At 56.0% G+C, this 27,999-nt stretch overlaps 1 protein-coding gene and 1 pseudogene across 3 annotated transcripts; both read left to right on the top strand.

Moving 5' to 3' along the window:
• Positions 1 to 261: 261 nt before the first annotated feature.
• Positions 262 to 27,760, top strand: BMP8B (bone morphogenetic protein 8b; the record flags this gene model as incomplete). Of its 2 annotated transcripts, none has more annotated exons than XM_081225247.1 (7): positions 262 to 598; positions 15,397 to 15,586; positions 16,027 to 16,175; positions 24,056 to 24,250; positions 25,033 to 25,112; positions 25,665 to 25,832; positions 27,611 to 27,760. In XM_081225247.1, 7 exons carry the CDS (start codon positions 262 to 264, stop codon positions 27,758 to 27,760), a joined length of 1,269 nt encoding a protein of 422 aa, XP_081081373.1. The 2 variants fall into 2 exon arrangements, with proteins under 2 accessions (XP_081081373.1, XP_081081374.1); XM_081225248.1 differs by having other exon boundaries at positions 25,665 to 25,775.
• On the top strand, positions 17,864 to 19,908 carry LOC308613136 (succinyl-CoA:3-ketoacid coenzyme A transferase 2, mitochondrial-like; annotated as a pseudogene). Its single transcript has 3 exons — positions 17,864 to 18,756; positions 18,965 to 19,532; positions 19,793 to 19,908. The product of its transcript is annotated as a succinyl-CoA:3-ketoacid coenzyme A transferase 2, mitochondrial-like (transcript).
• Positions 27,761 to 27,999: the final 239 nt, after the last annotated feature.

Here is a 27,999-nt window from a genome sequence, read left to right on the forward strand (position 1 = left end):
CGCGGCGGCACAGCCAGACTAGCCGACGGTCCCCGGTCCCCGGAGGAGCCCTTGCCCGAGGAGGTTCTGCCCCATCCGACTACTCGGAGCCGCGACAGGCGCCGCGGGCCGGGCGCTCTGGGGACTGCGCTGCGTTAGCGGGCGACGCCCGCCCCGTCTCGCCGTCCCCAAGCCCGGTCCGCTGCTCGCCGTCGGGGCGGCCCCAGCCCCGGGCCCGGCCGGGAGCGGATGCGCGCGCGGTGAGGCCGCCCGGGTCCCGCCATGGCCGCGCGCCCCGGGCCGCTCTGGCTGCTGGGCCTGGCACTGTGCGCGCTGAGCGGCGGCGGCGCCTCTGTCCCGCGCCCCTCGCCCGGCTGCCCGCAACGGCGCCTGGGCCCGCGCGAGCGCCGCGACCTGCAGCGCGAGATCCTGGCGGTGCTCGGGCTGCCCGGGCGGCCCCGGCCCCGCGCGCCGCCCGCCGCCGCCCGGCTGCCCGCGTCCGCGCCGCTCTTCATGCTGGACATGTATCGCGCCATGGCCGGCGACGACGACGAGGACGGCGGGACCCCCGAGCGGCGCCTGGGCCGCGCCGACCTGGTCATGAGCTTCGTCAACATGGGTGAGAGCGGGCCCGGGGTGGGCGGCGGCGACCTAGCGTGAAGGCGCGTGGGGGACGGCGGGCCGAGGGGCCCCTCGGGGGCTGAGCGAGGGCTGCGGGGGCGTGTGCGCCACCTCGGGCAGGGCGAGCGCCCTGCTGGGAACGGGGAATCCCCTTGTCGTGGACAAGGAACCGCGGGAGGGAAAACCGCCCGGGTCAGGGCAGCGAAGTCTCAGGGGGGTGGGGGTCGGTGAGCTGCCGATCCGGCAGGGACAGATGAGGGATGTGAGTCCCAGAGGCGTACATGCACCCGCGGCCAAACACACCCGATGGTAAGATTCATGTAGTGTCGGGGGACGCGGGCAGTGCCAGGAAGACAGTCTCGTCCTGGGGGGACAGATGAATAAACAGAGGCTGTGATGCCGTCACGTTGATAAGGGCGGTACTGAAGAGAGGGACAAAGTTCAGCGTGGAGAACCCTGGTCACGTCATCAAAGCACCAGAGTCGAGATGAGGACCCAGATGTTCTGAGTCCACAGCAGCCTCTTCCCTGGGCCACCCGGGGGTGGGGTGCTGCTGGGGGGTGGGACGGTGGGGAAGGAGTAGACTCTGAGCTCAGCGGGGCAGGGACTGTGGTCTCGTCACCCTGGGCTCACACCCGGGACTTGGCTTGTCATGGCATGAGTGTCCAGGCCATTGAATGACCTGATGGGCAGCTTGGACCCTCTTTGTCCTCCCAGGTAAAGCCCAGCTTTTCCTCTCTGCAGAAATTATACTCCAAATCGTAGAGCCATTTACCCTTAAAGTTCTCAAAGATAAGTTTTCCATTACTAAACTCTCTTTAATCTACATTCATGAACATATGTCCCCCATCTGCTTTGCCTCTTGTCTGTGGCCGGTGAGGGGCAGGAGTCTGAGCTGAGGCAGACACTAGGCTGGACCTGGGGACCCAAGGACTACAGCTCAGCCCCAGGTGGGGAGAGCTTTGGGACCCAGAGCAGGGAGAGGACCCTTGCCATGGTCACCAGCCTCCCTTCACCTACAGCACCACTCTTGACCCTCCCAACAACCCTGTTAGCGACATGATATTCACCCCCATGTCCCAGATGAGGACAGTGAGGCTCAGAGAGGCAGTGTCTTGCTCAGGACAACGTGGCCTCTATGTGGCCAAGCCAGGACAGGCCCAGGTTGTTTGGCCCTCCATCCAGTGCTCAAGGAGGTGACATTTCTGTGTCAGGAGGGCAGGCTTTCAAGGTGGAGAGAGCTTTCAGAGGGATTTCGGCAGAGGAACCCAGGGGTCAGAGTGACAATAAGTTTTGTGGGTCTTCAGCCATTTGCCTCAAGGAGGCCCGTACCCCCCAAACCTGAGCTCGTGATGGGCACAGGTGGGGGAGCGAGCAGCAGGAGGCAGCTGTTAACCTCTATGGAGAGCCCAGTGCCAGGCACAGGACTTGGGCTGGCGGGTTCTAGATGCCACCTTCCTGGTTAGAGGGCAGGGGTGGCGACCACATGTGGAACTGAGGCTGGAGCTCCGTGCTGGGGTCATGCTGACCCCGGGCTCAGGACCAAGAAGAGCTGTGGATGCAGTCACCCTGAGAATGCCTCCAGGGGAGCCGTCCATCTGAATGAGTCACCGCCTAGCCCATGTCCCTCTTCCCCCAGCATCCCCTGGGGCAAGGGGTGCACTGCCCTGGAGCTGCTGCTGTGAGTCGAGCAGCACTCTGAGCTCAGGAGGAGCTGGTTGCCCTCCTGCTTCTGCTCTGTGATCTTAGGGAAGTCCCTTGCCCTCTCTGAGCCTCAGATCTCTCCTTGTAAAATGGGGCTCCTAGTGATCCATCCTCAGAGTTGTTGTGTGATAGGTTGACAGAGGGGGAGGGGCAGAAAGTCAGCCCCCTTTTTAGGGTGAACCTGGCCCTGGTCAGTGCTGATACCAGACCCTCCCAGCTGCTGCTCAGCCTTGGTGTGGATGTGATGGAAATGTCCCCACATGTCTTATAGACATGTGAAACCCAGAAACAGATTTTTAAAGTCAGCCAAAGGTGTTTCTATCTGTTTTTGAATAAAAACTAGCATTTGAAGTTCCATAGTCCTATAAATACTCATTTCTTCCATGCAGCAACTTGTGAAGCTGTTTTACCAGCCTCATTTCATGGGCTCAGAGAGGTTAAATAACCAACCCAGGGCCACACAGCACGTCCATGGCATCATCCAGGCTGTGGATTCCAAATCTCAGTTTCTTCCCACACCACCTCTGTGTGTTTCATGAAGATCTAAGGCCTCTGACGCTGTGGATTAACAAGCAGATCTTTGTTCAGTGGAAGCCTGGCCTGTGGGCAGTCCAGCCAGCTGTCTGAGGGCCTTCTTTATTCTCACGTACTAATTGCACTAGTAAAACTCCTTCAGTTCAAGTAGTTTTAACTGGTAATTACCTAGGCTGATGTGGGGGATTAGAACCTACCAGGATGGTTTCCTCCTTTGGAGGCCCCGGCTCCAGGCCCCTGAATGTCAGCGGCCCCTGAACCACAGTGGGGTCTTACAGCAGAGTTGCTGTGGCGTTAGCGCCCATGCCAAGGCTCCCACACCTGTTGGCTCCAGCTCCACCTCTGCTATTGGCCTCATCAGCTCCTGAGCAGCCGGCCGGGCCTGGTGCTTGCTGGGCCCCTGACCGTCAGTGGCATCTGTAGGACCCAGAGGCCTGGGCCTGCCGTCCAGGGGTCAGGCCTCTGCTTTTGAGCAGATGCTTTAGGAGCCGTGTCGTGACTGACAGGGCCTGTGTTGGGGGCCAAGGCTGCGGTCAGAGCTGGGCCCTGCCTGGCCTGCCTGTCGATCTCCGCCTGTGGACTCTTGGCTCCCCTTGGCCAGGACACAGTGACGGGGCCGGTGCCCTCGAGGAGCAGACAGAGCCTGTCTCTGGTGCCGCCTGAGCTCAGGGGAGGAGGCCCTGATCTGGGAGGCAGCGCCCAGGTTCTTGTCCCTCCTGGGCCTGCCGTGGACTCCTGCACGTCCCGAGCCACATCCCTTCCCTTCTCTGGGCCTCTGCTTTCCTGTCCAGTCCACAGCGATGGTGTCAGAAAAACGAGGTGCCTCCCAGCTCCGGCCCTGTGGCTCCTGGGAGGCAGCTTCTCACACCACCACCCATCCCTCCGCCCAGCTCGGTGTGACTGGCTGGACCCCCGAGGGCCTCGGCCGGCCCAGCCAGCCCTGAGGGAGGGATGAGGCAGCAGAGACCACCTCTGCATGTTCCTCCCGAGCCCTTCTCCACCTCCTCTCCTTGGAGCACCAGGTGCCCATGCTCTAGAGTGAGAAACTGAGGCACAAACAGCACTGCAGGCAGAAGTGTAGTCAGAACTGGATGAGCCATCTTCACTTTTGTCCTGACCCTTCCCTGGACTGGACTAATTCACTCCCGTGATCCTGGGTGGCTGAGGACAGGGGTGAGGATGAGCTGAGGCTGTTGGATTCGGGAGACACAGGGCTCAGTGCGAGCGAGGGACCTGGCCCGGGTCCTGCTCAGCCCCCTGACCTTCACCTCCGTGAGCCCCAGGGTCACTTTCTTTGGTTCTTTAGTAGGCAATTCTTACATAGTTTCCTGAATTCACTCCACAAATTGTCATGTAACACCTGCTCTGTGCCAGGCTCCGTTCTAGTTCCTGGAATATAACAGGGAATGAAACTAAGTCCCCCCTTGTGGAGCTGACCTTCCAGTGGGAGAGAGAGACAGATAACAGTACATCAGCCACAAGGTGATTGTCACGTGGTCTAGACAGTGACGCCTCTCTCTGGAAACCGGGAGCGGATGGACAGTGGGAGGGCAGGCAGGACTGGGCTGGGGGTTCTGACCTGGGACTCAACAGAATTTGCATCTTGACTCCACCCACTGCTCTCAGTGTGATCTGCATTTTCAGTCCACCTCTAGGAACCTCAGTCTTCTCCTCTGTAAAATGGAGATACTCACAGTACCCACGCTAGGGGCTGTTCAGGGATTGTGTGAGATGACACCCAGTGGTGACCACATGCCCAGAACCTCCATGTCTGTCCTTTCATTTCATCTCACAATTACTGTCATATCTTTGTTTAATAAGAGGACAGTGAGGCTCAGAGAAGCTAGGTGGTTTTCCCAAGGCCACACAGCTGGTCGTGTCCCTGCCTGCACATCTTCTGCTCTTGTCCTACACGGAAGCTGCCTCTCCCCCGGCCCAGGGCCCATCATTAGGTACAGTACGTGCTGCTGAATTGGGCTGTATTCAATGTGAATACAGTGTGTTGTAAACTGGGAACATGATTTTCAAAATATCTTTGTTTTGGGATTTATAGAACTGATGCATATTCACTGTAGAAAATGCATACCGTATAGATTCATTATAGAATTTCATGATAGAAAATTCAGACCATATGTCTAGAAACATATAATATGGAAGCTCCTAGTAATCCTCTGTCTACCTCAGGGAGAACCAATGTTTAATCCTTTAGCTTAGCCCTTCCCCAGCAACCAGCCCTGATATTTTATCAATTTGTGTTATTCTTGTTTACAAAGTGGAATCTAAATGCCCACCGTTTTGCCATTTTGCCTTTCACTTAACAATAAATCCTTTATCCATCTTGAAAGTCGACTATTAAGTGACCACATTATTTTTCTTTTTATCTATCTACCTTTTATTCATTTATTTTTATTTCAACTTTATTGAAGTATAATTGACATATAAAATTGTAAGTTATTTAAAGTGTACATCAGGATGATTTGCTATACATATACATATAACATTCCCCCCATCTAGTTAATTAACACATTCATCACTTCACATATGTATTCTTTTTTGTGTGTGAGAACATTTAATTTCTACTCTTTTAGCAAATTTCAAAATTATATAATAGTGTTATCAATTATAGTCACCATGTTTTACATTAGCTCCTCAGACCTTATTCAACTTATGGCTGAAAGACTGTACCCTGTTACCAGCCTCTCCCTATTTCCCCCACCCCCAGCTCCTGGCAACCAGTTTTCTACTCTTCTGACTTTTTAACTTTTTAAAATCCACACATAAGTGATATCATGAAGTATTTGTCTTTCTCTGGCTTACTTCACTTAGCATAATGCCTTCACGTTTCATCCATGTTGTCGTAAATGGAAGGATTTCCTTCTTTCTCATAGTTGAATAGCATTCCCTTGTGTGTATGTGTGTGTGTGTGTGTGTGTGTGTGTGTACACGCGCGTGCCTTAACTTCTTTATCTGTTCATCTGTAGATGGACACTGAGGTTATTTCCTCATCTCGGCTGTTGTGAATAATGCTGCAATGAACATGGGAGTGCAGATATCTTTTTTGAAATTGAGATATATTTGACATATAATATTATATCAGTTTCAGGTGTGCAACATAATGATTCAATACTTGTACGTATCGCCAAGTGACCACTACCATACTTACACGTTTTTCTCTTTGATATCCTGTTTTTATTTCCTTTGGATATATATCCAGACGTGGGATTGCCGGATCATGTGGTGGGCGGTTCTATTTTTAATTTGTTGAGGAACCTCCATATTGTTTTCCACGGTGGCTGCACCAATTGACCTTCCCACTAAAAGTGCACAAGAGTTCCCGTTTTCCCACATTCTCACAGATACTTGGTATCGCTTGTCTTTGTGATGATAGTAGCCATTCTAACAAGTGTGAGGCGCTAGCTCACTGTGGTTTTGGTTTGCACTTCCCTGATGATTAGTGATGTCGGGCACCTTTTCAGGCACCTGTTGGACATTTGTATGTCTTCTTTGGAAAAATGTCTATTCAGTTCCTCTGCTCATTTTAAAAATTGGATTGTTTGCTTTTTTGCTATTGAGTTGTATGTGTTCTTTATATATTTTGGATATTAACCCCTTACCAAGAAATGTGGTTTGCAAGTATTTTCTCCCATGCAGTAGGTTGCCTTTTCATTTTGTTGATGGTTTCCAAAGGTATTTCTCTTTCCAAGAGTTGAAGGTGGGTCTCTTTTCTCCAAAACCCGGTTTGGCCATCAGAATGGTGTGCCCTATGAATCCCTGATGACTGGCTACTCCTCCCTGCCCCCATCTTCTCAGTCTTTTCTCACCCTTCTGAGGTAAATGACTACTATTGCCCCTAGGTGACAGGGGAGAAGTCTAGTCTCAAAGAGTATAACTGACTGGCCCAAGGTCCTGGGTACCCAGATCCAAAGGAGCAGATATGAAAACTGGGTCACAGCAGTGAGGAGGGTTGGCCTTGGAGGTGGGAGAGCACAGTGGGGAAGACCAGGTTTTAATTCAGGGTCTGCTACTTGAGATCTGTGAGATTTTGAACAGGTTACTTGAAGGCTCAGCATCTCAGTTTCCTCATCTTTAAAATCAGGATAATAATACCTGTATCATAGTGCAATGGTTATATAGGTTAAGGCATTGAAAAACTTAGCAAGCGCCTGGCACCGCTCAGTAAACAGCAGCCAGAATTATGAGGAAGAGCCTGCTGTGTTTGTCTACCCTCCCGCCCCCATCATTTGCTTGGCGACCTGGAGCCGACTGGTAAGAGCACGGTTCCAGGATCAGATCCCCATTCTACCACTTGTTTTTAGTGGATGCTATGGTGCTCCCCAGATACTCTCTTTGGGACTGAGTCACTTGTTGCACCAGCTGCTTGGAGGGTGGGCTGCTGACGGCTGGGTTCTTCTCTCAACATCAATGCACCAGCTTCTTGCTCAAGGTTGGGCACCCTCCTTGAGGACACCCCACATCCAATGACTGGCTTATTGGGGTATAAATGCCCAGCCCCCTTGCCTCAAGGAGGGACAACTGTGAAGGGCCATCAGCCCAGAGCTCCCCGTGCAGATGGGCTGGGCTGGCCCTTTTGTGATTGCGTCACCTGTTCAGCTGTGCCCACTCCTGCTCGTTCCCTGCAAGAACACTCTCCACTAAACCTACCCACTCAGCCTGTTGCCCAGGAAGTCTGACCTAAGATATATTTATATGACTTTTGTGTAAGTTATTTACTGCTGTGTGCCTCAGGTTCCTCATCTGTAAAATGGGAGCAATAATAGTTCCTGCCTCCTAGGATGGCTATGAGCATTAAATGACTTACTCTATGTAAAGGGCTGAAAGAGTGCCTGGTAAATGCTCAGTAAATGTTAGCCTGGTTTGACTGTTTGTTTGTTTTTAGCCCAAGTCCAGCTGGTCAGTGACAAGACCAGAAGTAAAACCCAGTTATTTCCTTTAACTGCTGGCTCTGCCCCCTTCAGCAGCCATTCCTTCAGAAGAGTCTAGGGCTCTGAATACAGGAAGGGTTCTGGGGAAGCCAAAGGCTGCAAGACCCAGGTATGGAGAAGGTTGGATCCTTCAGTCTGAGGTCATTGCTTCACAAACACTCCTGGGAACCTACTGTGTGCTGTTGCCCTCCCTGGTTATCTTGGTGCCCACTCCAAAGCACAAGCCCCAGCCCAAGATCCGCTCATTACAGTGGGAAAGTTAGGCCCACAGACAACTCAATGTATATGATTGCAAAGTGGGAGAAATGGCCATTCCCCCACTCAGATATGAGCATGAAGGTTCAGTGCTGCAGAGGACAGACCAGGTCCCTCTCTCATTCGTGGCGGATGAACAAGGCCAGAAGAGGGGGAGGAATGAATGGTCTCCTAGCTGGGGGACAGAGAAGGCTTTGAAGGAGGTGGCATTGTGCTGGACCTTGAAAGAAGGGTAGAACTTAGTCAGAAGCGGGTGAAAGGAGAAGGTGTCCAGGCAGAGGGGAGGCATGGAGGTAAAAAAGCTCTCAGCCTGTTCTTGGAACTCCAGTTCCTCAAGTGAAAATCCACTCATGGCTTCTCCTGCTTGGGATCCTTCTGCGTGTTCCTTCTTGCCAGCCTGGCACTCGGCGTTTGACATTCTAGTCCAGCAGAACCCTGTGGTGTTCCCTTGACATGTCCCCAACCTGATGAGGCTGTGGATGGGGAGAAAGAATGTAGACTTTGGAGACAGACACACCTAGACTCTAATCCCACCTTGGGGGCTTCTGGGTGTGGTCTTGTGCAAATCCGTTAACTTCCCTGATCTTCGGTGTTCTCAGCTATCAAATGGGGTGAAGAATGCCTCTTTCACGGGGTTGCTGTGGTTGCCAGCTTCCAGTATAGTTCTCAATGATCCCTGCCTCCTGGTTTTCGCACCCTTATGTCCTCCCACACTGGGCCAGCGCTGGCCTATGTGACCGATAGGATGTGACAATAGGGTTGCTGTGTCACTTCCAAGATTAGGTTATAAAAACACTGCAGCTTCCGTCTACCTGCCACCCCCCAAGATGACTCATTCTGAGGAAAGGTCATGTCGTGAGAGGTCCACATGAGGAGCCTTCTACCCTCAGCCACAAGTGTGAGCTGAGAAGTGGATCTGTTCGTCCCAGTCAAGTCTCCAGAGACCACAGCCCCACCTGACAGCTTGACTGTCACGTCATGAGAAAGCCTGAGACAGAGCCACCCAGCTAAGCACCTGGATTCCTGACCCTCAGAAACCATGTGAAATAATAAGTGTTGGTTGTTTTCAGCTGCTATATTTGGGGTAATTTGTTACACAGCAATAGATAACTAACACAGTTAGGTAAACTTGAACAAAAATGGCCTGTGTAACATGTCCAAGATGGTGCCTGACACACAGTTCAGTGCTCAAAAAATGGGAGCTGACGCATTATTTCCCACCTCCGTGCTTTGCCTCAGATACTTTACTCGATTTCTGCTTGTCAGAATTCTTCCACCACTCTCAACTATGTTGCCTAGAAAAGTGTTCTCTGACCACTCCTCCCCAAGGCATCTCCACGAGCGCCCTCCACCTTGATCATCTGTATTTCTCTTAGGAATGGAGTTGCTTTCTGCCTGTGTGATTCAGGGGCACGTCCAGTCCCTTTTTCTCCTACCCCCGCCCCGGCCCTACTAAGAAACTATGAACAACCTCAGAACGGGGACCAAATCTGACTCTGGGCCTGGACAGATGGCACATTAGCAGGGCCAGCCTCCTGTCTTTTGTTTTTTATTATTGCTTATTTTTTTTTAATTTGGCCACGCCGCACGGCATGTGGGATCTTAGTTCCCTGACCAGGGATGGAACCGACGCCCTCTGCATTGGAAGCACAGCGTCTTAACCACTGGGCTGCCAGGGAGGTCCCTCCAGCCTCCCCATCTTTTCAGATCACCTTGGCCCTCCCCTGGGACCCGAGTCCCCGCAGGGCCCTGCCTGGAGAACAGTGGCCTCAGCAGGCCACCTCTCAGGCACCTGTGGATGGAAGAATCTTGTGGAGAGGTGATTCCCCCATACCAGTATCGCCACCCAGAAAGTCCAGGGCCACTCATTTTACATGGGCTCCAAGTCTGCAAGTCCACGTGAAGGGCCCCTAACCTGACACGTGACCCCAAGCAAGTCTCTGCCCCTCTGGACCTCAGTTTCCCATCCATGCAGGATTGCCACGAAGGCCTTTCCAGCTCCCACAAAAGAATGTGCCCCCCACCCTCCCTGCCCACTGATGGGGCTCCTCCAGGGCTGAGGCACAGGGTGGGAGGACACCCGCCGCTCCTCACGGGCACCCATTCTCCACGGGAGAGAGGGGATGTGTCACCGTGACCACGTCTTTCTGGAAAGCCCCACAGTTCAGGTCTTTCCTGGGTTTGAACTGGAGGAACCGCATCCTTCTTGCTCACATCTCCTTGGATCTATTTTTGGCCTTGGCGGGCTTGATGTGGTGCAGTGGGCAGGTTGTTCCCTTTCAATTTGGGCTCTGAAGCCGGCCGAGGCCTGGACCAGTAATTATAAGCACAGAGCCATTTATGGAAACAGCGCTTGAAAAAGTCAATAATGAGAACTGACTAAAAATACCCCCAGCAGTGAAGCGGGGGGCCTGCTCTGGGCAGCGCTGAGATTCCTGGGCGGGAGGAAGCCCTGAACAGGCAGAACCGGGAGGTGATGGATTCTGCAGTTCACTCGGGACCCGCACGGGCCGCGGAGACCTGGGTGTTTCCTTAGGTCTGAGGGGCCCCTCGGCCTTGTTACTGGCAGGACCAGCCAGACGGGCCCAGCCCATCTGCCTCCGGGGGCCCCGAGGGAGCCTGTCCTCCACCTCGGGGGCTGGGCCGTGAACGGAGGCGAGTCCCACAGTAAAGTGAGAACGTGGGTGGCTTGGGTTGGAAACCCTCGGTGACGCGGAAGCCACTCCCAGACCAGCAGGACGCCCCAGCCCAGGGGCTGCGCTGCTGGATGCTGAGCCGCTGTCCTGGGGACCAGGAGCCCTTGGGATGAGGGGCCGGGCATCCCCTCTCTGGGCCCCCGGGGCACGAGGGGCTGGATGAGCAGACTGCTGAGGCCTCCCGTTTCCACCCCACACTGTTCAGTCTCTGTCCTCAAATTGGTCACCGCCCAGAGGGCAGATGAACCGGGGACGGGGACCCCCGGGACAGGGAAAGGGAGAGACCGGCAGGCTGATGTGTGTGGGGTCAGAGGCGAGCAAGGGGGCTTTCACAGCTGGACCGAGAAGAAAGTAGCCTCTATACTTGGCGGAATGGGGCAACCCCGGAGAGAGCGGCTTCGAGGAGGGACTCCAGGGGGAGGGTGCTTGCACCAGAAGGCCCAGGAGGCCGTGAGGATGGGCAGGGCCAGCCTGTGTGGGTGAGGGGCGGTGGCTGGACAGCAGAGCCAAGCGTAAGACCCTCCCATGGGCCCTGAGGGGCTGGGGAAGGGTTTGAGGGCAGGAAGGACTGTCAGGTTAGAAGATGCCATTCTCTTAATAGCCACACTGGACTGGAGGAAGGGGGTGTCTTTTGAAGTCTTACTTTTTGGTCAGGAACAAGACAGATTTAGGTTGTCCGGGTGACTCTACATTTTGTTGAGGGCACAAAAATAGCCAAAGCCGATGTAGGTGTTGGGCGGGTGGCACCTGGAGCTCTAGCCTGAGCTGTGGGTGCAGGGCCTCAGACATGGAAAGGCAGAATGAGGGCCACAGACGGGGTGGTGGAGGCTGCCTCCTCCTGTGGGCCCTCCCCTCAACCGCGGGGTCCGGAGCTGGTTTATCAGGGGCTGGAGGCGAAGGCCAAGGGTCCAGTTAGCACTCACTGGTGAATCGTGACTGCTTATTGTTCTGGGGGCTGCATTAAGGCGATCCAGAAAGTAAATTAATTTGCTGCTGCTTCTCCAGACAGAAAAGCTGGTTCAGGGATTGAACATTTTGGGCAGCTTTTTATAATTTTGTGGAAAATAAACATGTCAAGGTACCTATGGAGCCAGACGTACCTTTGTCTGCTCCCTTGTCTGTGGCCAGTGAAGTGCACTGTGCCTGTCTTTTCATGTCTTTGCCAGTGTGTCTTTGGGAATCTTGGGTCAAAGGATAAATTCATAGGTAATTTTGCCAGGGTATTGCAAAAGGATGTTGCCAAATTCCTCTCCATGGTATCCCTACCAGCACCATGTGAGAATACGCACATCTGTGCTTACCTGTTTCCTTCTCACAGGCCATACTGAGCACCCAAGGACAAGCCCCCCCACCCCTTCCAATCCTCTTGAAACCATCATGCTCTGTATTTTACTTACAATAGAAATGACATTCCCTATTTTATTTGTCTTGTTTGTTTCTATTCTGTCTCCCCTGTTAGACTGTAAACACTGTGAATGCACTGTCTTGTTCTGTCTGTTCACTGCTGTGCTCCCAGTCAGAACAGACTCTTACATACCGTAAGAACTTGATAATTTTGTTTATAAATTGAACTTGATAAATTAATGAATAAATAAATAAATGATGAGTACACTTATTTAGAAAACAATCACTCAAAATCTCCCCTTCCGGGCTTCTCTGGTGGCGCAGTGGTTGAGAGTCCACCTGCCAATGCAGGGGACACGGGTTCGTGCCCTGGTCCGGGAAGATCCCACATGCCTCAGAGCGGCTGGGCCCGTGAGCCATGGCCGCTGAGCCTGCGCGTCCGGAGCCTGTGCTCCGCAACGGGAGAGGGCCACAACAGCGAGAGGCCCACGTACCGCAAAAAAAAAAAAAAGATGAGGGTATCTCATCTTGGCTCAAAGTTGGGAGATTGCAAGTCAGGCTCATTCCAAACTCCTGTTGAACAGCCATCCCTCCCAGTCCATTGCCTATTTACAAAGTCCTTTCATGGACTTGTGAGGAAAGCTGGGTGTCTCCTCATTCCCAGTTCACACAGGAGAAGACCAGGCCCAGAGGGGATTTCCATACCTGGTCAGTGCAGGGACAGGCCTGCAGTGAGCCCCTGACCACTGGCCAGAACCCTCCAGGATGCCCTAAGCTGCCTCTCTGGCTAAAGCAGGCTCGGTCTGCACAGTTAATGAGGGGGAAATAGAGGTGCCAGAAAATGCTTTCCCAGAACACCAGCTTTTGGGAACTCTCTCTCCTAACTCAAAGCCACAGGCACTGAAAAACCTGCAAATCCACAGGTGGCCTCGCCCTCCCCTCTCCATTGACTGTCAGATAAAGGAGTTACTCTCTTTACCCAGTTCCACACTCAGGACATTTCACCAATTTCTGATGAAAATCATTTTCCTAAAAGTGTCCCACCTCTAGTGCTTGCCTGGAACTGCTGGGGTGGGCAGTTTCCTGTGCTGGAACTGTTGCGGGGGTGAGGGTGTGGGTGGGCATCGATTTCACAAACCCACAGGATGGCAGTTTGGAACTGGGGTCAGCCCAGGTGAACAGGGCTCTGTTGACCCAGCACATGCGGGCCCCCAGCTCAGCAAGGGAGGGAGGCCACAGAGCTTGGTGCCCGCAGGAGCTGGCAGGTTTGTGGTTGTTCCCTCAGTCGTGGATACAACATGAATGAGTCAGTGTCAGGCCTGCAGACAGAGGTTCCCAGTGACACACCAAGGGTCACCCACTGTGCCTTGGGGGCAGATATACTTAAGAATGCTTTGAGAGGGGTCGGGCTCAGGGCGTGGCTGAGTGACCCCTCCTTATTCTCGGGGCCACACCCTGTGACAGCCAACAGCCGGGACCTATTTCATCCTGCAGATCAGGGATGCTTACACAGCCATGTAACCGAGGTGGTCTCTGCAGTTACCGAATCCACAGAAATTGTCCCTAAAGCTCTGTGTGTGAGTGTGTAGGGAGGACGGGACTCTTATGGTGATATTCATGGCGAGCATCATTCGGCAAAGGTCCAGAACCCTGCCCTCCGTGCCCTGCCTGTATGGGAGGACCCGGATCCTCTTATGTCACGCTGCCCCTGGAACAGCCTGGCTCGTGGCTGGGCATTTACTGCGGCTCCAGCACCCTGTCAGACAATGGAGGTTCTATTTCCTCTCCTCCCTGGTCAGGGGATGAAACGCCCATCTCCTGCCCAAACATGCGTCTACTGGCCCCGCCCAGCACAGCTGTTTGCCCATCCATCACCGGACCTGGTCTCCACCGCAAGGACAGGAAGTGCTCCCACATCCGCCTCTGCCACCAGCCTGGTGACTTGTGGTCTCTGAGTCCAGTAGCCAGAGAGAGAATTTTTAAAAAGACTCACAGACGTGTAATTAAAATCTCAGTGTTGGTTTTGGGGGAAGGCTCTGGGAGGCTCCCGCCCCTGCTTTGCGGAAACACAGATTTTTAGTGTTTGAAAGTGACAGGAGGCTAAAGTGAGACGCTCTAAATATACTGTCCTGGGCATTTCCGGGCAGCTGGGGAAATATGGGGTTTATTCTGCTCCTGTGGTCTCTCGCCCAGACTGTTAGAGCAGCCCTGCCACTGGCCTGCCTTGGGTCCCCTCCAGCCTGGGCTTTACCCTCGCCTCCACAAATAGCTTCCACTCTACCCTCAAACCACACTCCCTTGCTGCCCAGAGCCCTGACCCCCCACTGGCCAGAGCACAGCCCACGCTCCGAGGCCAGAATTCCAGCTCTCCGCAGTCAGGCCACAGCCAGACTTATGCCCTGAGCCGCATATTGCGGGATGGTGGGCGGCCCCAGCACCTCACACCTGTGCAGGACCTCTGCCTAGAATGTCTTCTCCCCCACCTTATCCACCTACCAAGACTCAGTCCCATCCTTCAAGGCCAGTTCAGGTGTCACCTCCTCCGGGAAGCCTGCTCAGATCATGCCATGGGACCCTCCAGCTTCCCCAGCACTTGACCCAGCATCTCCAGGAGCTGTCATCCTACCTCATCTCTTCCTGGTTCTTTCCATGTCTCCCTCCGGCCCCCTTCCTGCTTCCCCTTGTTCCAAAAAGGGTCCTGCCATCCTTTCACCCTTTGCTGGGTCTTATGGCTGTTGTTTTCCCTGCCAGTGCTGTCGTTCCTCGGCTCTAGGCCTTTGCTCAGGCTGGACCCTGCCTCTGCAGCGTCCTTCTCCCTTGACATCGTGGCAAATTCACTCTCACCCCTCAAGGCCCAGCTCCAAAGCCCTCTCTCCCCTCAACTCCCATCCACATACCGGCTGACTCCGGGAGCCCCATCCTGCTCAAGTGTACTCAGCTATGTCCCTGCTGCCACCGTGGCCCTTTTCTGCCTTGGGTCTGATGTCCATCTCCCCAGAGGAGGGACCTGTCCTGTGCCCCATCTGTGGGTCCCAGAGCCAGCAGGGTGCTGAGCTGGGCAGGCTGGGTTTGGGGCTTGCGGACCAGACATGGACACTGCCCTTGTGGCACTGCCGTGTGCCAGGTGCCGTGCCAGGCGCCTCATGACACAGCTCCCGGAGCCTTCTCGGCACCCAGGAGGCAGAGCTGGGACAAGCCTGTTCTCGAGGAGGGAGCGGTCCCACCCAGACTGCCCAGGCCCCCAGACCCCACCTGGCCCTGCCCACCCCAGAGCCCGAGCTGGAACCCCAAGTGACCACCAGCCCCACTTTGTCTTGCAGTGGAGCGGGACCGCACCCTGGGCCACCAGGAGCTCCAGTGGAAGGAGTTCCGCTTTGACCTGACCCAGATCCCGGCGGGGGAGGCCGTCACGGCCGCGGAGTTCAGGATTTACAAGCTGCCCAGTACCCACCTGCTCAACTGGACCCTCCACGTCAGCATGTTCGAGGTGGTCCTGGAGCAGTCCAACAGGTGCCTGCCCTGCGCCCCGCGGGCCCGCTCAAGCCTCTGTCGGAGGGTCCGGCCCAGCCCTGGGTGCCGGGGGGGACATTTCCCGGAGGACAGAAGGGGAGCTTCCTGGGCAGCCCACCCTCAGAGAAGAAAGATGGTTGGCCCGAGGCCTCGTGTCACCGTGGGGAGAGGCCCAGCATCAGTCCTGGATTCAAGTCCCCATCCTACTGTCCTAGCTGTGGGACCATGGACAGGTCACTGAGCTCCTGAGCCTCAGTTTCCGCAGCTGTACACGGGCACAGTAACACCTTTGTACGGTAGACGCAGTGAGAAAAGGCATGTAAGGCCCCCAGGTCAGAGCCAGGCCGGGTAGATGCCCCACTAATGGTCCCCCAGGAGGGCACTGGAAACACAAAGGCAGCTGTGCCGGCCCTCGGTTAATTGTTCTTTCGTGTCCACAGGGAGTCTGACTTGTTCTTTTTGGATCTTCAGACGCTCCGATCTGGGGATGAGGGCTGGCTGGTGCTGGACGTGACAGCAGCCAGTGACCGCTGGCTCTTGAACCGTCACAAGGACCTGGGACTCCGCCTCTATGTGGAAACAGATGATGGTAAGACTCGGGTCATCAGCGAACCTTCCCCCGGGGGCTCCTCCGAGGAAGCTGCTGGCGGCAGACGCAGCTGGAGCCCCTCACGTGGCCCTGGAGGCCTGGCCTTTTCCACCTGTGCCGCTGGGGGATACCTCCACCCCTCCGCGGGGGCTCAGTGGGTAGAGAGCGAGGTTCCCGCAGTGCGGGACAGCGGGAGACCCCCTACCAGCCGAGAGTGCCTCCTCTCCTTCTGCAGGACCAACAGTTGTGATGCTCAGAGTGAGTCCATGTTTTCCCTCCCCAAGAAATGGGAGATTCTTTCTACTCTACGGAGCTGCCTTCTGCACCAGGAGTTCCCGTCCTGGGCTGGGCGAGGGGAAGCGCTCACACCCTCAGGCTCTGAGGCAGAGGCCTGGGTGTGAATCTCAGCTCTGCAGCCTTCTAACTCGGTGACCTTGGCAGGTTACTTACCTTTCTAAGCCTCCGTTTCCTCATCTGTAGAATGAGGATTCACACCTTCATTCATTTAGCAGGTGTTTGGGGGAGAGCCTCCTGGTGGGCCCAGGGTTGGTGTGTCTGCGGTACAGCGGGGGCCACCATGGCTGGAGCACAGGGGGCTAGGCAACGGCTGTGAGGAGGCTGAGAGAAGTGGGCAAAAGAGTAACTCTGAAATAAATGTCATCTTATTTAATAGCAGTGGAGGGGGACAGGATCTGATTCAGCGTTCTATAAAACAACCCTCTGAGACACTCCCCCTCCAGGGGGTGTAGCATCTCTCCCCCTCCTTCAGTGTGGGCTACGCTTACAGACTTGCTTCCCAAAGTATGCCGTGGGCTGGGGCAGTACCTTTGCAGGGGCAACCTGAGCGGCACCCCTCAGCCGGGTGCTCAGGCTCCCATGAGCACGTCATGTAGCTCCCAGACACCCTTGATCTGACGGGGTGGGAACAGCACTTCACCTCCATGGTCTTCGTCCCCAAAACCCAGAACCCCAGTCTCACCATGAGAAAAACATCAGACAATCTGGAACTGAAGGACATTCTACAGAATACCTGACCAGTACTTCTCAAAACTGTCAAGGTCATCAAAAAACACGGGAGGTCTGAGGAATTGTAACAGCCCAGAGGTGCCTAAGGAGTTGTGATGACTATATGCCAATGTGGGACCCTGGGTGGGATCCTGGAAAAAAGACACTGGAGAAAACTAATGAAATCTGAGTAGATCGTGATGTTTAGTAAATAATAAGAAACCAATATTGGTTGATTAGTTGTGACAACTGTGGTTCCAGGACAGTACGTGCTGGGGACACAGGTGTAGGAACCGCTGACGTGCAGGTGGATCTGGGGGCGGGGGGACGGGAGTAGCGCGCCGGGGAGGAAGGGTGACGATGGAGAGGAAGGAGACGAAGGAGACGGCGCCCAGGCTTCCCCGGAGGGACGTCGCCTCGGGGCCTCCGTGCGCCAGTCCCCGGATCCCTCCAGTCCCGCCTGACGGTCCGGACCGGTCCCGCCTCCCGCCTTCGCGGCCCGGGGAAGCTCGGCGCCTCGGGCCCTCGGAGCGCGGAGACGGAGCGGGGCGGCGGGGAGCCAGCCGGGCGGCTGCGTCACCGCCGGGAGCCCCCTGCCCTGTGACGCGCGGGCGGGGCGCGCACGGCCGCCTCCTGTCCCCACTGGGCCCGGGGCCGGAGCCCCAGCCGGAGCAGAGCGGACGATGGCAGCCCTGCGGCTCCTGGAGTCTGCGCTCGGGCGCCGGGTCCCCGCCGGCCGCTCGGTGCCCGCGCTGGCGACGGGCGGTGTGTGCGGCTTCGCCAGCAGCGCCCGCGCGCGTGCCAAGTCCTACGCGGACCCCGTGGAGGCCGTGAGAGACACAGCGCGAGGATCATGGCCCGGGGCTTCGGCCTCTGCGCGATCCCGGAGAGCCTGATAGGGGCGCTGCTCAGAAACGCGTGAAGGACTTGACCGTGGTCAGCAGCAACGTGGGGGAGGGGAATTTCGGGCTCGGCCTTTTCCTGGGGACCAAGCAGATCGCCCGCAGCGTCTGCTCGTACTTGGGGAAGAACTCGCTCTGCGAGCACCGGTACCTGGCGGGCGAGCTGGAGCTGGAGATCTCGCCCCAAGGCACCCTGGCCGAGCGCATCCGCGCGGGGGGCGCCTGCGTGCCCGCCTTCCACACCCCCACGGCCTACGGAACCCTGGCCCAGGAGGGAGGCGCACCCAGCAAGTACTTAGAGGACGGCCACATCGCCATCCTGAGTCAGCCCAGGGAGGTGAGGGAGTTCCACGGACAGCACTACCTTCTGGAGCACGACGTCACGGCCGATTTTGCTTTGGTGAAAGGGTGGAAGGCCGACCCGGCAGGAAACGTCATCTTCAGGGCCAGCGCCAGGAACTTCAACGTGCCCATGTGCAAAGTTGCGAGAACCTCAGTGGTAGAGATTGAAGAAATTGTGGACCTGGGGTCGTTTGCCCCAGAGGACATCCATGTTCCTAACATTTACTTAGATCGAGGAATACAGGGGGAAAAATATGAGAAAAGAAATGAGCGTTTGGGCTTACCTGGTGGCGCAGTGGTTGAGAGTCCGCCTGCCGATGCAGGGGACACGGGTTCGTGCCCCGGTCCAGGAAGATCCCACATGCTGCGGAGCGGCTGGGCCCGTGAGCCATGGACGCTGAGCCTGCACGTCCAGAGCCTGTGCTCCGCAACGGGAGAGGCCACAACAGTGAGAGGCCCGCGTGCCGCAAAAAAAAAAAAAAAAAAAAAATGAGCGTTTAACGATGCGGAAAGAGGATGATGAAATATGCAAGTCTGCAGATAATATAAGGACACGGGTCATCAAGCAGGCAGCTCTTGAATTTGAGGACGGCCTGTATGCCAATTTGGGCATAGGAATCCCTCCTCTGGCCACCAGCTACATCAGCCCCAGTATAACCGTTCATCTTTTCAGTGAAAATGGAATCTTGGGCTCGCGTCCGTTTCCACTGAAAGAGGAGGTGGACGGAGATCTCAACAATGCGGGCAAGCAAACAGTCACCCTTCTTCCTGGGGGCTGTTTTTTTCTCCAGCGATGAATCATTTGCCATGATTCGAGGGGGACACATCGACCTAACCTTGCTGGGAGCCACACAGGTTTCCAAATACGGTGACCTGGCTAACTGGATGATACCTGGCAAGAAGGTGAAAGGAATGGGGGGTGCGATGGATCTGGTGTCCAGAACCGAGACCAGAGTGATGGTCACCATGGAGCACTGCACCAAGGGTAATGAACCCAAAATTTTGGAGAAATGCACCATGCCGCTGAATGGAAAGCGGTGTGTGGACTGAATCATCACCGAGAAGGCCGTGTTTGACATGCACAGGAAGGGCGGACTGGGCTTCCCTGGTGGTGCAGTGGTTGAGAATGCGCCTGCCAATGCAGGGGACACGGGTTCGAGCCCTGGTCCGAGAAGGTCCCACATGCAGCAGAGCAGCTAAGCCCGTGCGCCGCAACTACTGAGCCTGCACTCTAGAGCCCGCAAGCCACAACTACTGAGCCCACGAGCCACAACGAAGAGTAGCCCCCACTCGCCGCAACTAGAGAAAAGCCCGCCCCAACGTAGCCAAAAATAAATAAATAAATAAATTAATTAAAGAAAAAGAGAGGACTGACCCTGATCGAGCTCTGGGATGGCCTGATGGTGGAGGACATCAAAAAAAGCACGGGGAGCACCTTTACCGTCTCCCCGAATCTCAGACCCATGCAGCAGGTCGAAACCTAGCCAGAAAGTGAACCTTGGTCCCAGAGCGTGTGCTTCTCCCTTTAACCTCCTGGATTGCATCCTGAGAAAGCCACAATCACATTTCTACATTTCACCAGCATCTGGCCGGCTTTCTCCTGCTGTCCCAGACTGGCTGCCACTGGATAGGCTTTGTTCTCTCAAGAGGGACATGCCTTTAGTTAAAAAGAAAAGGAAAACAGAGGCACTGACCTTATACATACGTCCTGTGAGCTCTGAGAAAGCTCTGCTCCAATCACCCTCCGCCCTGTTTGTGGTTTTACATTAAATTCTATGCAGCTTGAGATGATCCCATGGGAAAGGTTTCACTGAAGTGCCTGCTCTCGTGAGTGAATCATGAAATGTAGGGAAAAGTGATGGGGGAGGAACAACTCCACCCAGAGTCTGCGGAAGTCACCGTTTTAGTGTACTGGAACAATGAAAACATACACACATAAATGTGAATTTGTAACCAGGAGAAACGCTGTCTAAATGAAAGATTTTTTCCTTTGGCCCTATTGACTTTCCTTCTGGGGACTTTAATTTTGTCGCTAAGTTTTGTTTCCTTGTAGCCTCACTTCCTCTGCCTCTCACATTTCTCCCCCTCGTAGCTAAATAGATGTCTCTAGAAGGGAAGCACGACCGTCTAGGTGGCCAGTAAACTGGTAATAGGGGCAACTGAAGGGGGAGAGACTGTTTGGTGCCGACATTCCACCAGGAAGTCTCCTCTGTGAATAAACAGCTCGTCTGTGTGTGGCCAAAGGCTGCGGCTTAGGATGGGAGGAGTTCTAGAAACCCGGGCAATGGACTTAGATGGGTTTTCTCTTCTTAAATCATAGTGTTCCTGTGTCGTCCAGATCAGACACTTAGACCCTTCTCTGTTATGGAGCCTAAACCAGCCTCTTGTTCATACTCCCTTGAAACTCATGAGGGGCAGTGAGGTACTTCATCCTGAATCCACAGTCTCACAAACTAAACAGAAAAAAATGAGTATTTGTTTGCGTGTGTGTGCGTGTGTGAGGTTCAAACCCAGGCCTGCCATGGAAGCTGAGCTTTCTCAGTGCGGCTCTAGGGCTGCACAAAATGGATGGGAGCTCATAGGTAAGAACAGGAAGCAACAGCTAGTCAAGGAAGGCCTTTCAGAGAGGTCTCCCTGAGGCCTCACCCTGACGGGAGGCCCGGATCCTGGAGTGGAGCGACAGTGCACCTGAGGGGACAGCCACAGAGTATCAGGGGACCATGACCAGGCGGGCAGTGGATGGATGTCACTGAGTGGACTGTGCAGCACCTTCTGGGGCTTCTGGGGAGGAGGACCTGATCTGCCCTGCATGTTGGGAGACGTCTTCCAGCATCAGCCTGGGACAGGCAGAGGTTTCCAGAAGCAGACGGGTTACAGGGCTGTTCAGCAGTAGAAAGAAGGAAAAGCATTGAGTTCCTAGTTCTCATGCGGTGAGGAAATAAATACCCTGTGGGACAAAAGCACACCTGGTCACAGCTGGCTCCCCTCCAAGGGTTTCAGCCAGGCGTCCTGATTGTCCTTCAATGTGGCACTAGGGTCACATTCATGACCGCAGGCTGAGGTGGGGCAGGGGCTGCAGGGAAGGGGCAGGTGGCACCCAGAGCAGAAAGAGGCCTTGGGGAGAGAACTTGGCCTGGCCCAGGGGGAGGGGGCATGAATCCCCAGGGATGGGATAGGTCAGGGGAGCTGCCAAGACATCCGGGCCCTGATGGGGTAGACTCAGAAATGGGGGGAGGCTGGAGGTGTCAGGGGCCTTCCTGGCCCAGAGGAGCAGCATCTTCATCTGGACCTGCGTGCAGGGGGAAGCCACAGTGTGGCCCTCATCTCGAGGTGTGGCCACACATCCCACGTCTCTCACAAAGGGGACAGCATGCCTGCCAGCACCCTCACAGTTCAGGTCTAGAAGCAGGGACCCTGGGCCTCAGAGGTTTCTGAAGTTCCTGCCTCTGCTTTCTGGAAAGGGTCCTGCCAGAGCCAGGCAGCCTGGGGGCCACCACCTGGACAGCCGGGGCCTGCCCTGTGACCCAATATCTCTGTGCCCAGGAGACCCCAATACGATCCTTGGCCAGACAGTTGCACAAAGAAAAGCCTACAGTGAACACAGCCTCAGGAGCACCGAAGGTCTCCCTGGCCTCTCAGTGGACAGGGCTCTCCAGGGACTCACAGGACAGGGCAGCTGCACACACAGGCCTGGAGGGCTGCTGGGCCAAGGCCGCCGCATGTGTCCACCAGGTGTGGAGCTCCGCTCCAGTGCCGCGTGGAGGACAGCCGCCCGCCTGCCCCCGTCGCTCACGGCCTCCTCCTGCTGCCCTCACGGGCCTTTCCGGCTGTGGCGGCGCTGCTGTGTGTCTTGTGGCTCTGCATCCTCACGGGCCTGCTCTTCCTCGTGACCCTAACCTGCCATCACCCAGACTCCCCGAACGGCTTCTCCCTGGGCCCCTTCCAGTGTCAGCTCCTGTCTCAGCAGGGTCATCCCTGAGTGGCACCTCTGATGGGCCCAGTGCGTGTTTGTGGCAGGTGATGTCATAGGTCAAAGGTTAGTCTCTGGTCGATTAGTTGTTTAGTCAACTCTGGCGCATGGACTCAGGGATAATGCACAGCTGTGTAAGGGCCGGCGATGTCCTTGACCTGTAATGTGCAGTGGAGGATCATGAGACCCACTAATAGAACACAACGTTTATGCATGTGCACATATGTACACTAGCTGTATAAATGCACACGTGTGTGTACACATACATATATGTGCATGTGTGTATATGCCTGTGCATCACTGTTGCAACATTGGGGTGAAATGTACATGGAAGTGGGATGTTCGGCCCTGTGTTTTAAGAAACCTTAACAGTGAGCTTGTAGTCATCCCCTGTTGTCTAGTGTGAGAAAATTCCACAGGGAAAGGAAATGAAGAGGTTCTATCACATTCTCATCTTTATGATGAAAGCCAGGAAATAAATGTCTAAAGATGAACTAATATCTAAATATTCAGATATACCTACTCAAAGGAATTTTATACATTTGAAATGTTCATAGTTGAGACTTAACAACCGAGAAAATGTTTATGTGGAAAAATTGGGAAAAATACAGACTTCTTTCTTACGCTCACAATTTAAATTAACATATGAAAATATCCCAGAAAAATGAAAATGATGCATTGTAGCAGGGGAGGGGTTTTATGGGTGATATTTTTTCTAAGTTTCTTTACAGTTGTTGTATATCACTTTGACAATTAAAAAACAAGAGGTCATTGGAACTACAGAGAGGTACAGGAAGATAGTTTTTCTGGTGGAGGTGACTTTTCCAGGGATAACCAGTGTGTTTTTCCAGCATCTTCAGGCTCTAAGCAGCTGCGGGTAAAATCCCAGTTTTACAAGCATCACTACTCCTAGGCTGAGGCCCCAGTCATGTCGCTGCCCACAGCCTTTTCTCTCTTTCTTCCTTTTCAAACCACAAACCCGCTGGTTAAGAACCTAAATGGATAAGAAGGGCTCTGGAATTAGATGCTCGTGTCTGAACGTGGACTTGGGGTAAATGTCTCTGCCCGTGGAGCCTGGGGTCTCGTTTGGGGGCATCAGGACGGTGAGTGGCCTGCTCTCGGGCGGTGCTCAGCAGAGCAAGCACTGAGTCCTGGCAGCCGCTCCCGCCAGCTGGGTGTTGTAAATCCTACACTGATCCCCAGAAAGGATGGGGTGGAAGGTAGAACTCGGGCCTCGGAGCCCCGAGATGGACGGGAACCCTGGTTCTGAGAGTCCCCGGTAGTGGTGCTCCGAGCCGTCACCAAGGGGCTCTGATGTTTCCCAGTGAAATGATGGGTCTGGCGTCACCATGAAGACTGGTTGAGATCATCACGTGAACTGACTGAAGGCTGTAAAGCGCTGTCACAACTGGCGGTGCCCTGGCCCATCACTAATCCCGAGCCTGTGCTCCCGAGGACCCTCCCCCTCTCCTGCAGACCTGCCCGCTGGGGGCTGGGGCTGGACTTGGGACTCGGGTCTTCAGAGGAGGAAACCGAGGCCCAGTGGGTCCCCTGCAGCCTCAGGCTCCGTGCTCCTGGCCCACGCACAGAGAGGTCCCTGCTGTGTCCCCCTGCAGGGCCCCACCCTCGAGTGACCGCCCTCTCTGCTCTCTCCGTCTCAGGGCGCAGCGTGGATCCTGGCCTGGCCGGTCTGCTGGGGCAACAGGCACCGCGCTCCAAGCAGCCTTTCATGGTCACCTTTTTCAGGGCGAGCCCCGGCCCCGTCCGAGCCCCTCGGGCAGTGAGGCCCCTGAAGAGGAGGCTGCCGAAAAGAACCAACGAGCTGCCGCCCCCAAACAAACTGCCGGGGATCTTCGGTGAGGTTGGGGACCAAGTGGTGGGGACAGAACCCTCCTGGCCTCAGTGGGGTCAGGCTGATGGTCAGTCACCCAGCCAGCTTTCCTGACACCGCTTTGCCCCTGCACCCTGGGGACCAGCCACTGCACGGTCTCCAGGGCTCTGAGCATCTGCCCTCGCCGCCCTGAAGTCCCTTCCTGCCCTCCCTGGCTCACCAGGCCCCCCCTCCCCGCCACCCCTGTCAAAATCAGATGCCCCTGGTGGCCCTCGGTGCTGCCCCGGGAGCCCCGCAGGATCCAAGCGTTTGTGTGAAGGTGCCCCTACCAGGCCAAGCCCATCGGGATCAGAGCCCCCTGGTGCCCTCCTTTCCTTCACAGGGAGCCAGGCTTTGCTTGGCCTCAGTGGGAGCCACTTGTCCTGTGGAATGGGCATGGCTGGAGAGGCGGATGAGGTCAGGGGTGTCTCCGGAGGAAAGGAGGAGGGGCTGCTGGACGGCACAGGGTCCCCGGGCTGTTTAGTGGACCATCGGGAGTCACAGGCTGAAAGTCAGGGGAGGCTGGGCTGAGCGTGGGGTGGCTGTAACCACGGGGAATCATTTGGAGCCACTGAAGGTTCTTGACCAGGGTCACGGCGCCAGCAGAGCTGCAGAGCTGGGCTTTATGAGACCAAATGTGTTAGTTTCCCATCATTCATTTACTCAACAAATGAGCCCATCAGGGCGTCCCCCGCCCCAGGAGCTCCCCGTGGTGGGTGCACAGGGCAGGAGCCCCAGCAAAGACCTTGCCCCTTCTGTCCCCCGCAGACGACGTCCACGGCTCCCATGGGCGACAGGTGTGCCGTCGGCATGAGCTCTATGTCAGCTTCCAGGACCTTGGCTGGCTGGTAATTCCTGACTCTCCCTCTTTCCTAAATGACAGTCCCCACCTTGAAGATGGCAAGTGTATGTCCAAGAGGAGGTAGAATCATGGGGGATTTGGATTTTCTTGTTTTATTTTCCTCTGTGTTTTTCCAAGTTCTCTAAAGGGAGAATGTGTTGCTTCTGTACTGAAAAGTGCTTTTTTTTGTGAAAAAATGGAGACTATCTGAATCCTTAGCCATAAAATGTCAGAGCTGCAACAGGAAAACTGAGGCCAGGGTGGGCAGTGCCTCTGGCCTTTGCTGTGACTGGGGGTGGGCTGGGGAGGACGAAGCTGAGCGCTGATGGTGCATGAAGGGGACGGAGATCGTGCCCAGCCCTGTCTGCTGAGGGTCTTCCGGTGGATGTCAGGCCTCTGGGGGAAACTGCTCTGGGAGGGGCCCGAGGGTGGGTTGATGGGCCCTGAGGCTGAGGGGGGGTAAGGGGCAGCCCTGAGTTGTGCTGTGACAGGTGCTGGACTGGGGGGCTCGGGAGGGGCACATGGATGGGACTCACCTTCTCCCATTACCTGCCCCCAGGACTGGGTCATCGCCCCCCAAGGCTACTCAGCCTATTACTGTGAAGGGGAGTGCTCCTTCCCACTGGACTCCTGCATGAACGCCACCAACCACGCCATCCTGCAGTCCCTGGTCAGTACCACGTCCCTCTGCCTGGACGCCCAGGGGAGGGGTTTGCAGGGGAGAGGGGCGTGTGCAGCCAGCAGGTGATGGCAGCGCTGCTGTGTCAGGGAGCTTTCCCTACATGGAAACCTTTCTGTGTGCACATGCAGTGAAATCCCACAGCGGTGCAGAAACTGGTCCCCGTGTGGGCCACCCCCAACCCGTGCACCTGAACACACGTGCACGTGGGGGACCTTCATGTCCATGCGGTGGGTACCAGACTTATAAAGCCCCGCCTGCTGGTGGTCAGAGGCACAGCCCGTGCATGATAGGCGGGCATCCCACACGGCTATTTGTGCCCTCGGAACACACACGTGCACCATGTTCACAGGCACGTTCGGCCTCCTGTGTGTCACACACACCCTCAGGGTCGGGGTGGGTGACACACGTGTGGGTTCTGCCCCCTCTTCCTGTGCAGGAGTCACCAGGTACCCCCTGCCCTTCTGGTTTCCCCTCCCGTTCCTTTCCCGTTGGCTCTTTTTTCTGGGTCCCCCCTCTAGGCTCTTTGTGTCTCTACAGGCTTTTGATGCCCTGGTGTCTGGGGAAACTTTAAATGCTGAAAAAGTTTCTAATGGGAGCACTGTTGCTGCTGCTTATTGCTAAGTGTTTTAAATGTTTTTTAGTGCTGAGGCTTCTTTCTAGAACATTGACCTGGACACTGTAGTTACAGGTTGTTCAAGGTGATGCCCTAGAGCAAGTGAGTTAAGGCAGCATGGACCCCAGGATAATGCCTCCTTTCCCAATGGTCACATGGGATTTGCTGGACCCCTGGGGAGCTGCCTTCCTTGAAGAAGGTCGGGGTGATGGAGCCTGTCCTGGCAGCAGGCTGCTCAGAGCTGGGGCTTCTGGGGTAAGGCTGGGCTCTGGGGACCGGGCGCCAGGCTGCCGGACAGGGCCCCCCATGAGACGGCTTCGCCCAGGTCCTGCTCAGCGGCCTCCATGAAGCCTGGGAGGTCCCGGTGGATGGAAGCAGGTTCCCTTTTCTCTCCAGCCCCTGACAGGCTGGGGGGCTGCCTTCAGGGCCCTTCCATGTGGGGCCCCGATGAAGAGTCCAGGGTGAACGGCAGCTCATCCTGCCCAGTCTCCAGATAAATATTTTTGTAGAGGCTGCAAGAGCTCACTCAGTCGGGCTGTCTTTAGGGGTAGAGCTGTTTGGAGGAGGGTAGCGGGATCCCCGTGCCAGGTCCCAGTCGTGCCGCGGCCTCGGCCTCAGCCATGGAACTGGGCAGGTGACTCGGTCCCTGTGCCCTCAGTGGTCATCTGCCCAGAACAATCCCTGCCTAGAAATTGTTAGGAGGGGTGGAGGTGCTTTGAGAAACAACAGTGTCGGACACCCCAAGGGTGAGCCTAGAAGTCTGGCCGCTAGCAGGTGTAACACGGACCTTCACCGGCTCCCAGTCTGGAGGGGGAGACGGACCAGAAACAGCTCATGCGGACAAGACACGATCAGGGACGTTGCAGAAGCGCAGGGAGGAGAGAGAAGCAGAGGGGACCCCGGGGGCGGCGCTGCAGGGGCGCAGGCAGGACCTGGCACACGTGCCGGGGGCCAGCAGGGTCAGGGTCGTCCTGTCTGGGGGGAGGGGCTGTGACAGGAGCCACAGGTGCCCAGGCTGGGCCTGAGGGCAGCGGCGGGGTGGCCAAGGGTGGGCGGGGCCGGCGCAGAGTTCGCGCCAGCACCTGCAGGGCTGCGGGGAGAGATGGCGCCGGGGAGGGGCCAGCAGCTGGAGCCCGGCCGGCAGGAGCTGGGGACTGGGACGGGGTCCCCGCGGTTCTCACGCCTCTGCCTGCCGCCCCCTCCCCGCCAGGTGCACCTGATGAAGCCTGACGCGGTCCCCAAGGCGTGCTGCGCGCCCACCAAGCTGAGCGCCACCTCCGTGCTCTACTACGACAGCAGCAACAACGTCATCCTGCGCAAGCACCGCAACATGGTGGTCCGCGCCTGCGGCTGCCACTGACACCCCGCCCCGGCTGCTGCACCGCCCCTACCGGGTCAGGTCAGCCCTCCGCAGGGGGCACCCCCCAATGCCCTCACAGTTCAGGCAGGGCGGCAGCGAGGGCGCCCCTCCGCTGCCCATATCCTGCCAGGGGCTGGTCCTCTGCCCCGCCCCCGCCCGGCGCCTGAGGCGGTGGTGGAACTGTGGCCTGGTGGTCTACGTCCGCAGCAGGGTCCTACCCCAGACCCCTCCCCAGAGGC

This window comes from Mesoplodon bidens, assembly GCF_964165515.1.
Source record: "Mesoplodon bidens genome assembly, chromosome: 2".
NCBI lineage: Eukaryota > Metazoa > Chordata > Mammalia > Artiodactyla > Ziphiidae > Mesoplodon > Mesoplodon bidens.